This window comes from Manis pentadactyla, chromosome 16 (assembly GCF_030020395.1).
Source record: "Manis pentadactyla isolate mManPen7 chromosome 16, mManPen7.hap1, whole genome shotgun sequence".
NCBI lineage: Eukaryota > Metazoa > Chordata > Mammalia > Pholidota > Manidae > Manis > Manis pentadactyla.
The window spans coordinates 19677883-19694444 of NC_080034.1; the positions used below are offsets into that span (position 1 = coordinate 19677883).

Below are 16562 nucleotides of genomic sequence, written 5' to 3' on the forward strand. Positions count from 1 at the left end.
GAGTAAGACAAGAAACAATCCATAAAAAGCATCTAAGTTCTTTAATACCCTGTAGCTTTTGTCCATTTCCTCCTATCAATCTATAAAGTAATCTTAGCAATTTAAGCAAAACTAGTCAAACATCAAAAGAAACAGGGATAAGATTTATCTATTCCCAGCATCCATTTTAATGAATGTTTTATGCTCAAGTTACAATTCCTACAAATAATAGTTGGCAATAAAAAAAAATGTAGGCTGATTTTTTACCTGGAGAGATAAAAGCAAGAAGCAAGAAGGAAATAAATATGACGGAGAACAGCATGTCTCAAAGAGCAACTATTTTTGCAGAAGTTATAAATTTTACCCATGAAAAGAAACATTTTTTTCTATTCAAAGGAATATATAAAAATAGATAAATTACAATCATCCTTCATATTTTCAAGTTTCATCAAATTTGTCATGCATTTCTATAAGCTTGAATTGTATTAACCTGGAAATAAAATAAAACAGGAAAATAAAGCAAATGCTGAAAATTCTTCAATATCGGGAGTAGCAAGTGAACTGGGCAAGACCAATTCTTCAACAAATTTGACTTCAGACAAAAAAAGGACTTGGCTTTTCAAAAGCTCTTCAGGGTTCATCTTCCAGTTCTCCAAAAACAGGACAAAACATGAACAAAGCAGAGTGAACCACAGATAGAAACACTTAAAAAGTTTCTGGAGTAAAAGCACTTTTCACAGAGGTAATGAATAATTTAAGTATGTAACAGTATGCTAAGAAATGTGTTAATAAATTCAGGAAATGGTAATATTTAATCACCTGGTTTTTTTTAAATCTACCGCAAACAAATTCCATAACCGCACATATGTACTGAAAAGAGAATCAACAGGCAGGCCATTTTTTACCTCAGATAAGTAAGATTTTTCAAGTTTAGAATTATTGAAAAAATAAGATTTTTCCATCCCATTTGCTTTGAAAGTTTAAAATAGAAGGATTTAATAATCTCTAAAAATAAATTTTTAAATGACCAAAATATTATGGGAATTGATAACTCTGATCATTATTCCATAATAATGATGATTTCCTTCATAAGAATTATCAAATCAGGCTACAATGATAATATGAGTTATTGCTTTGTAACAATAAATTATAGTAATAAGATATGACTTTAAAAATCAGTAGACTCAAATTAATATAAATGTCAGTTCTGCCAGTACAAGATATGTGACCTGGACAATTTATTCACTGAACTTCAGTTTTTGGTGTATAACATGGAGAAAACAATATTACCCTTATAGGGTCATAAAAATGAACAGATATAGCCTGTTTTAATTAATTTTTAACAATTTTATATAGCTACTAGGATAGTTTTTGACTCAGAGAAAGCATGTGATATCAGTTATTATAATCATCATTACTATTATCACTATTTGATAAAAAAAACATTTCCATGTCATCACATATACTCCTCTGGGACCATTTTCTGTGTATTTGGTCAGGTTGTTTACCATTTAAACCAGTTGAAATGCCAACTCGTTTCCTCCTCATTAAGCTAAATCCTAAACATTTCTGACAGGCCTGACATTTATAATTTCCCTCACTAGTCATATCCTATAATATTTCTAATATATTGAGTTCAGTGAACAACTATGTATCTCTATTACACTATGTTAATAGTGCCTCATACCTATTTTCTAGCTTAACTGCAGATTTAATAACTAAATAGTATGTGAAATAAGTCAGACAGAGAAAGACAAATACCGTATGATTTCACTCATATGCGGAATCTAAAAAACAGAATAAACAAAACAGAAATAGACTCTTAAATACAGGCAACAGGCTGGTAGTTACCATAGGGGAATGGAGCAGGGGGATGGGTGAAATACGTTAAGGGGATTAATGGGCAGTGACTTCAAATTATAAAATAAATTGGTCACAGAGATGGAAGTACAGCACAGGGAATATAGCCAGTAATATTGTAACATCTTTATATGGTGACAGATGGTAACTACACCTATCGTGGTGAGCATTTAATAGAGTATATAATTGTTGAATCACTATATTGCACATCTGAAACCAATATATCATTTATTAACTATATTTCGATTTTAAAATTCTAAAATAAATCTATATAATTTCTCTACATTATTGTATATTTTTTTCTGCAGGATATAATTTATTAAGACAAAAAAAATTGTCTCTTCCTTTCCTTAAACACACTCACACATACACACACACATACCACAGAAAAGCTAGTATAGTGGTGGGCATACAGGAACTGGTTTATGGATGTTTTTTAAATTGAATTGTATTGTAACATCATTAAGATCATATGGGTTTTTTTCTCTTTCTCATCTTAAATTCATCTTCCAAACCCTTACAGAATCTCTATGGAACCTGCAAACTCTAAAATTGTGTTGTTTTGATGACGTGAACTGAAAATCCCAATCTCCTTCTAATATAGGCACTTTTTCTATTTTACTTCATTTGGATAATAATGACCAAATTCCAGGTGTGCAAGGTCCACATCCTAAATTATTTGAGCAGAGATTGGAAGTTGGCATGCTCTACAGCAAAGCTGCCTTCCACCAGGAGAAATGAAGTCTATGGGCCACTCCTTCAACTGTTTCCCCCCTCATATTAAAATAAATGCCAGGTTTTTTTCATTTCATTGCTTCAGAGCATTTAAAAGCCAATGTTTATCCTCTCTTAATTCTATGTCCAACCTTTCTATATTACATAATCACTAAGTATTTAGTGTTCATAATAAATCAAATAATTTTCATATAAAATTTCTATTCCCTTTTACTCTACAAGTACACAACTAAATCCATATTGATTTAGTTTGAGGTATGGGAAGCAATAAAGTAATCAACCTGGTGAAAGGCAAAGGACAATTGATAATAATAAACAAATGCCATCAAAGGAAATAGGAAGTTTTCAAACTGGCTTGGTAACACTATCGGCCTAGATCTAAGATAATATTCCAGTTTACACTAATCCTGTCTACTATTCTATTAGCATAGAATATTTTGATGGATGATAGGGTCCATTTAATTAGAAATGTATCATATCCCCAAATCTCAACTAGCTGCTTGAAATTCCATCTTTGCGATCATTGATATAACTCATAATCATGCCTGAAAATTTGCCCATGGAGCCATATATAAGCAGTTACCATAAGAGGCGGATTTGCACAAAGTTTTACAGAACCACACACAATTTTAGACAGATTATAATTCATCTCCACATTCAAATATACCAAATCTTAGCCCCCCCAACTTCTCCACCTCCTTGTAGGAGGAGAATGAATATCACAATTACAGACTTTTTCCCATGGAAAATTCTTTCATATTTTAAAATAAGCATGCACCATGCAACGTGCACAGAAAAAGAAATACCTTGGGCTTCTTATTTTCAGGGCCTGTTGACATGGACAATGCACAAGGTGAAATCAGCTCCTTGGTTCTTGTTAGAGAGACGGGAGGTGATGGGGTGGAAACAGATGACCAATGGTCGGGCACTGAGCTTTCAGATTTCCCAAGTCTTGAAGGCAAGGCACCACGGCTACCGCTTGGGTGCAGTGCCGAGGGACTAAGGGGCAGTGCCTGGGTGGGCAGGTAAGCATGAGGGAGAGAGGAGGACCCCAATGTGGGAAAAGAGGCAGAGCTTGCAGTGGAGCCTTGGGGTGAAAGAGCTGCTGCAGGGTTCTGCCCCTGGTCAGACGGCTGGGGTGAGGCTCTCTGGGATCGGTTTATCAGCTTTGAAAGAGCTGGAGAAGGACGGAAACATTTCTCTGGAGAGGAGAGTGTGGCTTTTTGGTTAGTGGGAGGAGATGCAGAAGCTAATGCAGAGGAGGCTGACATCGAAGGAGGTGTATACATGTGTCTGGGCTTTTCTGGACCCCTGAGGTCAGCATCCTGTTTGCCCTTCGAAGAAAGGGGAGATAAGCTTGGTGGAACAGGAGGAAGACCTGTGGGGCTCAGGGTACTGGTCTGCGGCGGGGAGAGCACCGCATTGCTCTTCAAAGTGGCTGGTGATGCTCTCTCCACATTCGAAGAAACCAGGCTGCCCCTGGCATGTTTTGTGGGAGACAGGGGGGGTGCCTGAGCAAGGGGGGCAGATTTGGCGGGCAAAGGTAAGCGGAAGGATTGCCGGCTAAGTTCTGAGACCTGCTGTTCCCTTTGCTCTGGGGACCCTGCTCTCAGCGAGCAACTGGAGAGAGATTTTTTAGGCGTGGGTGGGGTTTGTTTCACTTTTTGATCAAGTGTGAGTGTAGAAGAAGCCAGGGAGTTGGGAGAGAACGTGGGACAGGATGCCGGGGAGAAGGGTCTCCGGTGAGAAGGGTCTGACTTGAGGATGGCAGTGAGAAGGGAGAGACGGGAGGGGGCCGAGGATTTTACCCTGGGCTTGGAGGGGCTTCCACTAGAGGACACTTGGCTACACACACTGGAAGACGAGCCGTGGAAAGAGGAGCTGAATGGTTTGGGACTTGGAGAGAGTGAGTGCGTGACGATACGGACTGGTATGTATGAGGCTGCATTTGACTTGAGAGAAGCACTGGAGGACGGAGGAGAAGTGGCGCTTGGGCTTTCTCTGGGGCTAAGGACATGCGACGTGAAAGCTGTCGTCTTCTTCGGAACTTCAGAGCTCAGTCCAGGTTTTTTATCTGCTGCACTTGGACTGGATAAATGAGAACCTGATAACCGAGTGGGGTGGGGAAACTGTAACGTCGATGAGGTGCCCTTCGATGCAAAACAGGGTGAAGAGCGAGCAGCAGTTTGAAAATACGTAGTTGTTTCTTCCACCAGGGCCCCACTGACATCCAGCCTCCTAGTGTGGAACTCCTCTAGGACAGAGGCTCCTTCGAGGTTACCTGGGTCAGGTGGTGTTCTCTGATTAGTTGGAGAAACAAAGGAGAAAGCAGGTGGTTTACAGGCAAGCTGCTCAGAGGTAGTGGGAGAAGAAGTTGACTGGAGGAAAGAGAAACAGACAGATTGTAATGGGACGTTATGTGTGAAATTATCAAAATATTCTTGTCACTTGCGTATTTATGCAAACAGTCCTACTAGTTTACACAGAAGGAGGCACCTTAAACCTCCATAAAAATGGAAGAAATTCTGTTTTGCTAATGAGGCATTTACTGCTTTAAATTTGAAATAAAATAGAAATACTGTGAAGTATTATATATTTTCTCATTTATTCCCCCAGCATGAACATCCAATATAAAATTGTATTTGCATGTGCCCATTAGGAAAATAATTCACTGACAAAATCTAAAATAGCTATCTTAATTTGGAATTGTGTGATTTGAAAAGATTTAAATAACCATGAATATCAATTTCAAAATTCACTTTGGAAAATGAAATTGATTTTCTTCCATTGTAAGAATATAAACCATAATATAATAATAATGACTACAATCCTTAAAAAGATTACACATTTCAAGAGTTTCAAATTCTTAAAACTTGAACTACATATTGTGAACTTGAAAAAAAATGCCCAGAATTAAAAAGATATAGCACCCAATATCAATATAAATTGAGAGAGTGAAAACAGAGTCCAAAATAGAGGAGTTTCAGCTTATGAAAAATACTTTCCCTAATTAGTTTCCTTTCTTTTTATGTGTAAATTCACATGTGTATTTTTGGCACAGAATTCCTGCCACATAAATAGTATTTAAATACATTGGCATAACCCAGAATATCCAAAAATCATGGATAACTGAAAATCAAGCAGAATTCAATCAACTTGCAAAAGAAAACTTAACAATCCCTTCACACAAGTTTTACTTAGAAACACTCATGCTTAGCCAGTGTTTATATGATTCATGAGATTAGTCATAATTAAAGGGTCTTCTCTAATTATTTCTAATCAGTATCTCTTTCCACAGAAGAAATTTTAAAAATTCAAAACTGTGCAGGGTGTCTGCATGTTATGCCATAGTTTTTAGTAAAGAATTTTGTAAATTATACCAACAGCCACAAAAATCCTACTACCTTTTCAGTTATGTTTCCCAAAGACTTCAGTTTATATGACAAATTACTAACTCATTCTGACTATCCACCAAATTATCATGTTAAAATTAAAGGGCCATCATTTTTGACAGTTCTCATTCACAGGAAAAGACTGTTCCCTCCAAATTCCTCAAGACTATGGCTTCTAATTACCAAACATTTTACTACATTATGTTATATTTTATTAAATAGAACTCAGAATTTTATTGAGTGAAAACAGAGTCCCAAATAGAGGAGTTTTAGCTTATGAAAAATATTTTTCCTAATCAGTTTCCTTTCTTTTCATGTGTAAATTCACATGTGTAGATTTTAATAAGTGATCATTGAAGAATTCTAAGAGAAAGACTGAAAAGTCTAAGAATATTTATTTTGTTGATATTAACCTAAATATAGTTTTCTTATATTTTCATATTCAATATCTGAATATATATTTGTTTCTAATTTGCAAATATATCCTGATATTATCCTAAAATATACTAAGAATGTTGCACATTTTTGTAAAATTCCCAGAAGTGAGGAATGCATTTTTTAATGAAAAAGATTTATTTTCCTGAGTTCCTCTCATTAATAAGTTAAAAAAAAAAGAGGGGGAAAAGATATGAATAATTTTACATAGAGAGAAAGAATGGATACCTCTTAAATGTCCAGTCAAGTGGCTCAGAATAGGTCCTTCATTTTATCTCTTCCCTGTAAATCCCTTGGTGGTGAAAATAAACTTTTCTATTGATTTTTACAAATTATTTCCATCGCTTCATCCTCTCCCATTAATAACCCCTTGTTGCATTTTCTAGGATTGTTATTGATGATCTAATTCCCTCTCCCCAGAGCCTGCTCTCTGCCTTTTTCATCATTTATTTTTCCTGATCTCTGTTGATTGCTTTGCTTCAAACACCTCTCTAGAGCTACTCTTGAGCTGTTCCCCAATCTCCAGCACTCTTCAGATCCGCTGAGTTCCCTTACCACACTTCCTCCAAAGCCATTCTCAAAACTCACTTCTAGAAAGACTGTCCTGAACTCTGCAATACATTCACAATGATCTCAGTAATGGAGGATACTTGCAAGGTACTGCTCTCATCAGGTAGATGATCTTATTCATAAATCCACCCTTGGATCCTATATAACAGCAGGCATCAGTTTTTTAACAACCAATCTCTGTTGTACAACTGCCTTGTAATTTTAGTCAGTCTAAAATTAACTGCTCCTGTATATATTCAGTTTTTCCAAATGTGTCTATGGGAATCCAAAGCATCTGAATAAAAGCCAAAGTGATCGATCTGCCTACTTAACGTTCTGAATATTTCCTCAGATTGGATAGCACCAGATGTTCTTCCACATAACTGTGCTGTTTCTCCTCAATCTATACAGCCATGCAAGGCAGAAACTCTAGATCCCCCTTTGTCCTCACTTACAATCATTACATTACAGCAGCTTGGCGCCCCAAACTTACTATTAACCAGTCTTCTCCTTACCAATAAACAGTCATAATGTCACTAAGCAAATTATCAGCCTTTATTACCTGAACAATTCAAATAACCTTTCTGGTCTTCCTACCACTAGTTGTACCCCATTTAACCTGAGATTGACCTTTTAAAATCTAAATAAAAGTACACCTATGCTCAAGATGTCATCATTACTTTCTCCATGTACACCATGAACTAAAAATCTTTCCTTCATGACAGAAGCCCCCTCTTACCACCCTGTCATCCCTCCTATTTTGCATTTGGGGTTTTAGAAATACTTTGTTCAATCTCAGCCTTCTTGTCAGCATTACAAACATTCTAGTTTTCCTCTTACCAACCCACTTGGCAATTCTTCATTCTTACATCAATCCCACCACTGCCATTATGCTCCTGGACCTAGTCTACTTAAAGCCACTATTAAAAAAAATTAACAATTAACAAAGCTCTGTTAACAAAGCAGGGCCACTTCGCTTGGTTTATGAACTTGTCCTGGACAAGGGCACCAATTGAGATGGAGCTGAACTCTTCCTGTACCTATGCAGAGGAGGCAGTTTCTCCAACCCACATACAGGCTGAGTAAGGCACTGTAGATTGCTATCATCATAAATTTGAGGTCTATAATCTCAGCTGGGCCATGCATCTCTTACTTTTTTTGTTGATTGTTTCTTTTTCTTTTATTTCGGCCTCAACTGCCTATCCTGTTTTGAACAACAGACCTTCCAGAGAGTTAACACTCTCCACAAATCCTTTTCCCTCCTCTTTCCTAATTGTACTCAGCAAATGACCTAGATTCCTTTTCTCCAAGGAAAGTTGAGATTGCCAGGAAAATCAAATATTTTTAGATCTACCTTTACTCTCTTTCCTTTTTTATAAAGAAAAATGATGACTTTTCACTTCTTAAAAGGCAAATTTTCACCATGTACTCAGAATCACCACAGCCCTTGCCTTCTCAAGGGATCTCATCTCATCAGTTATCACCCATATCCATCCTTTTTCTTTTTTACTATCTCTCTCATCCTAACATAAATATAAAGCAGAGAATCCTTCCAGTCTTTAGACCATAATAATAAATATTATGTAGAATATTGTAAAAATGCCCACAATTCTCTACTATTTTCATTGAAAAGTCAAAGTCCTTTCCTTCACCCCTCAAATCTCAACCAGTCATACACCTTATATTGGCCAGTGGGACATTAGCAAATGTAAGAGAGGAGGCAGTGGCTTGAAAAGCCTTGTGCTTTGGAGCCCACCCATTCATGGAGGGCAAAACATCACCATGATGGGAAGGAGCCCAGGTGAGTCCACTGGAGGATGCAGGACCCCATCTCGGCTAAGCAGCCCTCAGACAGCTAAGCAGCCACCAGCCCACCCAGTTAGCCATCTGCAGACTCATAAGTAAACCACAGCAAAGATGAGCTGAACCTGACCCCGATCTGTAGAACCACCAGCTAAACACAGTAAATGGTCGACATGCAGATTTTTGAGCTAAATGAATGGTTGCCACTTGAAAAACTGTATCTGGCATGGTTTGACATGCAGCAAAAGCTAACTGATGAAAACAAACACACACAGGTGCACCAAGATCTTTGTAGACTCAGCTATTTCCCAGAATTACAGGCCCATGTTGTTTACTTCTCATCTGTACTTTACAATCACTGTATTGACTTCCTTACCGCTTGTGGCCAATACGCCCTAAAGTGACTTCCCAAAAAGTCCCACCCTTTGATAATCCCCTCCTCTTGAGGATGAGCAGAAAGTGTGACTTGCTTCCAACTAAAAGAACCTGGGGCAGGAGGGATCGTAAGATGGCGACATGAGTAGAGCAGCGGAAATCTCCTCCCAAAATCACATATATCTATGAAAATATAAAAAAGACAACTCTTCCTAGAATAAAGACCAGAGGACACAGGACAATATCCAGACCACATACACACCTGAGAGAACCCAGCGCCTTGCGAAGAGGGAAAGATACAAGCCCCGGCCCCGGCGGGAGCCGAGCGCCCCTCCCCCCAGCTCCCAGCGGGAGAAGAGCAGGCAGAGCGGGAGGGAGACGGAGCCCAGGACTGCCGAACACCCAGCCCCAGCCATCCGGGCCAGAGCGCAGACACAGTGCGTGCGCAGGGGGCCCTGGATACTAGGAAAACAGGGCATCAAGAACAGTGAGCGGGCACTGGAGGCTGGGTGCTGGAGGACAAAAGAAAAGCGAGCAACCAATTTTTTTTTTTTTTTTTTTTTGCTGTTTTGATTTGGCGAGCACTTTTGGAAGTCTTAAAGGGATAGGGACCCCAATACTAGGGAAACAGGGCAGCAAGACCAGTGAGCAGATGCCTGAGGCTGGCACCGGAGAATAAAGAAAAACAAGCGGCCACATTTTTTTTTTTTTTGTCGTCGTTGTTTTGTTTTGGCGGGTGCTTTTTGGAAGTCTTAAAGGGGCAGGGCGGGACACTTAATCCAGAGGTAGGGAATTCGGGGATCTCTGCGCACTCTAACCCCTGCGCTGCAGGGAGCAGGGAGGCCCCTTATGGAGATAAATAGCCTCCCAGCCGCTCCCCCTCTAACGTGACTCCACCACTTTGGAGTAGCTGCCCGAGCCAGGCCACGCCCACAGCAACAGCGGAGATTAACTCCTTAGCAGCCGGGCAGGAAGCAGAAACCCTGTCTGCACGCAGCTGCCCAGCACAAGCCACTAGAGGTCGCTGTTCTTCCAGGACAGGAGGGACACAAACCAACAAGAAGGGAAGTTCTTCCAGCCGTCACTCATCTCAGCTCTGCAAACTGTAACTATCACCATGAAAAGGCAAAGCTACAGGCAGACAAAGATCACAGAGACAACACCAGAGAAGGAGACAGACCTAACCAGTCTTCCTGACAAAGAATTCAAAATAAGAATCATAAACATGCTGACAGAGATGCAGAGAAATATGCAAGAGATACGGGATGAAGTCCGGAGGGAGATCACAGATTCCAGAAAGGAGATTGCAGAAATGAAACAAACTCTGGAAGGGTTTATAAGCAGAATGGATAGGATGCAAGAGGCCATTGATGGAATTGAAACCAGAGAACAGGAACGCATAGAAGCTGACATAGAGAGAGATAAAAGGATCTCCAGGAATGAAACAATATTAAGAGAACTATGTGACCAATCCAAAAGGAACAATATCTGTATTATAGGGGTTCCAGAAGAAGAAGAGAGAGGAAAAGAGATGGAAAGTATCTTAGAAGAAATAATTGCTAAAAACTTCCCCAAACTGGGGGAGGAAATAATCGAACAGACCACGGAAATACACAGAACGCCCAACAGAAAGGATCCAAGGAGGACAACACCAAGACACATAATAATTAAAATGGCAAAGATCAAGGACAAAGAAAGAGTTTTAAAGGCAGCTAGAGAGAAAAAGGTCACCTATAAAGGAAAACCCATCAGGCTAACATCAGACTTCTCGAAAGAAACCCTACAGGCCAGAAGAGAATGGCATGATATATTTAATACAATAAAACAGAAGGGCCTTGAACCAAGGATACTGTATCCAGCACGACTATCATTCAAATATGACGGTGGGATTAAACAATTCCCAGACAAACAAAAGCTGAGGGAATTTGCTTCCCACAAACCACCTCTACAGGACATCTTACAGGGACTGCTCTAGATGGGAGCACTCCTAGAAAGAGCACAGCAGAAAACACCCAACATATGAAGAATCGAGGAGGAGGAATAAGAAGGGAGAGAAGAAAAGAATCTCCAGACAGTGTATATAACAGCTCAATAAGCGAGCTAAGTTAGGCAGTAAGATACTAAAGAGGCTAACCTTGAACCTTTGGTAACCACGAATTTAAAGCCTGCAATGGCAATAAGTACATATATTTCAATAGTCACCCTAAATGTTAATGGGCAGAATGCACCAATCAAAAGACACAGAGCAATAGAATGGATAAAAAAGCAAGATCCATCTATATGCTGCTTACAAGAAACTCACCTCAAACCCAAAGACATGTACAGACTAAAAGTCAAGGGATGGAAAAACATATTTCAAGCCAACAACAGCAAGAAGAAAGCAGGGGTTGCAGTACTAATATCAGACAAAATAGACTTCAAAACAAAGAAAGTAACAAGAGATAAAGAAGGACACTACATAATGATAAAGGGCTCAGTCCAACAAGAGGATATAACCATTCTAAATATATATGCACCCAACACAGGAGCACCAGCATATGTGAAACAAATACTAACAGAACTAAAGGGGGAAATAGACTGCAATGCATTCATTCTAGGAGACTTCAACACACCACTCACTCCAAAGGATAGATCCACCGGGCAGAAAATAAGTAAGGACACAGAAGCACTGAACAACACAGTAGAGCAGATGGACCTAATAGACATCTATAGAACTCTACATCCAAAAGCAACAGAATATACATTCTTCTCAAGTGCACATGGAACATTCTCCAGAATAGACCACATACTAGGACACAAAAAGAGCCTCAGAAAATTCCAAAAGATTGAAATCCTACCAACCAACTTTTCAGACCACAAAGGCATAAAACTAGAAATAAACTGTACAAAGAAAGCAAAGAGGCTCACAAACACATGGAGGCTTAACAACACGCTCCTAAATAATCAATGGATCAATGACCAAATCAAAAGGCAGATCCAGCAATATATGGAAACAAATGACAACAACAACACTAAGCCCCAACTTCTGTGGAACACAGCAAAAGCAGTCTTAAGAGGAAAGAATATAGCAATCCAGGCCTATTTAAAAAAGGAAGAACAATCCCAAATGAATGGTCTAATGTCACAATTATCAAAATTGGAAAAAGAAGAACAAATGAGGCCTAAGGTCAGCAGAAGGAGGGACATAATAAGGATCAGAGAAGAAATAAATAAAATTGAGAAGAATAAAACAATAGCAAAAATCAATGAAACCAAGAGCTGGTTCTTCGAGAAAATAAACAAAATAGATAAGCCTCTAGCCAGACTTATTAAGAAGAAAAGAGAGTCAACACAAATCAACAGTATCAGAAACGAGAAAGGAAAAATCACGATGGACCCCACAGAAAAACAAAGAATTATTAGAGAATACTATGAAAACCTATATGCTAACAAGCTGGGAAACCTAGAAGAAATGGACAACTTCCTAGAAAAATACAACCTTCCAAGACTGACCCAGAAAGAAACAGAAAATCTAAACAGACCAATTACCAGCAACAAAATTGAAGCAGTAATCAAAAAACTACCAAAGAACAAAACCCCCAGGACAGATGGATTTACCTCAGAACTTTATCAGACATACAGGGAAGACATAATACCCATTCTCCTTAGAGTTTTCCAAAAAATTGAGGAGGAGGGGATACTCCCAAACTCATTCTATGAAGCTAACATCATGCTAATACCAAAACCAGGCAAAGACACCACCAAAAAAGAAAACTACAGACCAATATCCCTGATGAACGTAGATGCAAAAATACTCAACAAAATATTAGCAAACCGAATTCAAAAATACATCAAAAGGATCATACACTATGACCAAGTGGGATTCATCCCAGGGATGCAAGGATGGTACAACATTCGAAAGTCCATCAACATCATCCACCACATTAACAAAAAGAAAGACAAAAACCACATGATCATCTCCATAGATGCTGAAAAAGCATTTGACAAAGTTCAACATCCATTCATGATAAAAACTCACAGCAAAATGGGAATAGAGGGTAAGTATCTCAACATAATAAAGGCCATCTATGATAAACCCACAGCCAACATTATATTGAACAGCAAGAAGCTGAAAGCATTTCCTCTGAGATGGGGAACTAGACAGGGATGCCCACTTTCCTCACTGTTATTTAACATAGTACTGGAGGTCCTAGCCACGGCAATCAGACAAAAAAAAAAAATACAAGGAATCCAGATTGGTAAAGAAGTTAAACTGTCACTATTTGCAGATGACATGATACTGTACATAAAAAACCCTAAAGACTCCACCCCAAAACTACTAGAACTGATATCGGAATACAGCAAAGTTGCAGGATACAAAATCAACACACAGAAATCTGTGGCTTTCCTATATACTAACAATGAACCAACAGAAAGAGAAATCAGGAAAACAACTCCATTCACAATTGCATCAAAAAAAATAAAATACCTAGGAATAAACCTAACCAAAGAAGTGAAAGACTTATACTCTGAAAACTACAAGTCACTCTTAAGAGAAATTAAAGGGGACACTAACAGATGGAAACTCATCCCATGCTCGTGGCTAGGAAGAATTAATATCGTCAAAATGGCCATCCTGCCCAAAGCAATATACAGATTTGATGCAATCCCTATGAAACTACCAGCAACATTCTTCAATGACAGGAACAAATAATTCAAAAATTCATATGGAAACACCAAAGACCCCGAATAGCCAAAGCAATCCTGAGAAAGAAGAATAAAGTAGGGGGGATCTCACTCCCCAACTTCAAGCTCTACTATAAAGCCATAGAAATCAAGACAATTTGGTACTGGCACAAGAGCAGAGCCACAGACCAATGGAACAGACTAGAGAATCCAGACATTAACCCAGACATATATGGTCAATTAATATTTGATAAAGGAGCCATGGACATACAATGGCGAAATGACAGTCTCTTCAACAGGTGGTGCTGGCAAAACTGGACAGCTACATGTAGGAGAATGAAACTGGACCATTGTCTAACCCCATATACAAAAGTAAACTCAAAATGGATCAAAGACCTGAATGTAAGCCATGAAACCATTAAACTCTTGGAAGAAAACATAGGCAAAAACCTCTTAGACATAAACATGAGTGACCTCTTCTTGAACATATCTCCCCGGGCAAGGAAAACAACAGCAAAAATGAGTAAGTGGGACTATATTAAGCTGAAAAGCTTCTGTACAGCAAAAGACACCATCAATAGAACAAGAAGGATCCCTACAGTATGGGAGAATATATTTGAAAATGACACATCCGATAAAGGCTTGACGTCCAGAATATATAAGGAGCTCACACGCCTCAACAAACAAAAAACGAATAACCCAATTAAAAAATGGGCAGAGGAACTGAACACACAGTTCTCCAAAAAAGAAATACAGATGGCCAACAGACACATGAAAAGATGCTCCACATCGCTAATTATCAGAGAAATGCAAATTAAAACTACAATGAGGTATCACCTCACACCAGTAAGGATGGCTGCCATCCAAAAGACAAACAACAACAAATGTTGGCGAGGCTGTGGAGAAAGGGGAACCCTCCTACACTGCTGGTGGGAATGTAAGTTAGTTCAACCATTGTGGAAAGCAGTATGGAGGTACATCAAAATGCTCAAAACAGACTTACCATTTGACCCAGGAATTAAACTCCTAGGAATTTACCCTAAGAACACAGCAATCAAGGTTGAGAAAGACAGATGCACCCCTATGTTTATTGCAGCACTATTTACAATAGCCAAGAATTGGAAGCAACCTAAATGTCCATCGATAGATGAATGGATAAAGAAGATGTGGTACATATACACAATGGAATACTACTCAGCCATAAGAAAAGGGCAAATCCTACCATTTGCAGCAACATGGATGGAGCTGGAGGGTATTATGCTCAGTGAAACAAGCCAAGTGCAGAAAGAGAAATACCAAATGATTTCACTTATCTGTGGAATATAAGAACAAAGGAAAAACTGAAGGAACAAAACAGCAGCAGAATCACAGAACTCAAGAATGGACTAACAGGTAGGTATCAAAGGGAAAGGGACTGGGAAGGATGGGTGGGTAGGGAGGGATAAGGGGGGGAGAAGTAGGGGGGTATTAAGATTAACATGCATGGGGGGGTAGGAGAAAAGGGAGGGCTGTACAACACAGAGAAGGCAAGTAGTGATTCTACAAAATTTTGCTATGCTGATGGACAGTGACTGTAAAGGGGTTTATAGGGGGTCCTGGTATAGGGGAGAGCCTAGTAAACATAATATTTGTCATGTAAGTATAGATTAGTGATACCAAAAAAAAAGGCAGTTCCTGTGGGGTAACCTCCAATGAGTTCTACACAAGGGTATAAAGGGCATATAAAAGTGTAGGCAAAGGGTCTGTTTGTGTTTATACAGAGGATCAAAGCCTAATTTGGCTACCCCAAAAATGAACTAAGATACGATATGAAAAAGAACTTCCAACATCAGCACTCTCTGGAAGACTCATGCCAGGAGATGATCAGCAAAAAACCTCAACAAAGATCCACGCACTGCTACAGCTGTAGATGCACTCATCCCACCAGTTCCTGGACTTGCCATGGGAATGAAGAAGGAGATATCTAAGCTGGCCTGTGCATACAGTAAAACAAATTTGACTGGATCTATACTGTTGGAACTCAACCAAGAATTAGGAGAAGTGCAAATTGTAGCACTCCAAAATCTTACAACTACAGACTATTTACTGTTAAAAGAACATAAGGTATGTGAACATTCCCCAGGAATGGGTTGTTTTAATTTGTCTGATTTCTCTCAGACTCTTCTAGTTCCGTTGGACAATATCCACCATATCATAGATAAGTTTTCACAAATGCCTAAGGTGCCTAACTGGTTTTCTTGGTTTCACTGGAGATGGCTGGTAATTACAGGTATGCTTCGGTTAGGTAACTATACTCCTATTATGTTAATGTGTGTGCGCAATTTAAGTAGTAGCTTAAAACCTATACATGCTGAAGTTACTCTACAAGAAGATATATCAAAGAAATAATCAATCTTCCCATGTTTTCTTCCGCCTGCTACTTCTACAGCTTTTCTTCTTCCTTCCTAATTACAACCCTCTAGTAGAATTCGTGCGTCATATCAAATTTACCGAGTATCATAATTCTTCCAAGTGGTAAAGATACCTCAAGACAAATGCTGGGCATAGAAGCTACAGGGCATAAATATGCAAAGAAATAAAAAGCTAACCATTTCAAACAATAAGGCTTCTCTCTCACTTACCAACTTTGCATTTCCCTGTATGGCCCCGGAAGATGACTGGTTAGCCAGAGATGGGTAAGATTCCTCAAGGGAGGAACAACCTAAGACAGGCACAGTCGCAGGGGGGCCATCAGGTGAGAAATTGGGGATCAACAGAGGTGAGGCTTAG

General features: G+C 39.1%; 1 protein-coding gene across 20 annotated transcripts in view; it reads right to left on the bottom strand.

Moving 5' to 3' along the window:
* Window positions 1–16562, bottom strand: part of MLIP (muscular LMNA interacting protein) — a 256856-nt gene that overhangs the window by 120470 nt on the left and 119824 nt on the right. For 13 of the 20 annotated variants that reach the window (XM_036916348.2, XM_036916349.2, XM_036916342.2 and 10 more), the window contains one exon: window positions 3381–4952. The exons of 1 other annotated variant lie outside the window; for it this stretch is intronic. In XM_036916348.2, coding sequence (XP_036772243.2) covers window positions 3381–4952 — 1572 coding nt within the window. The remainder of the gene's footprint in view (window positions 1–3380; window positions 4953–16562) is intronic. 6 more of the 20 variants (XM_036916355.2, XM_036916354.2, XM_036916350.2 and 3 more) reach the window with 1 other exon arrangement.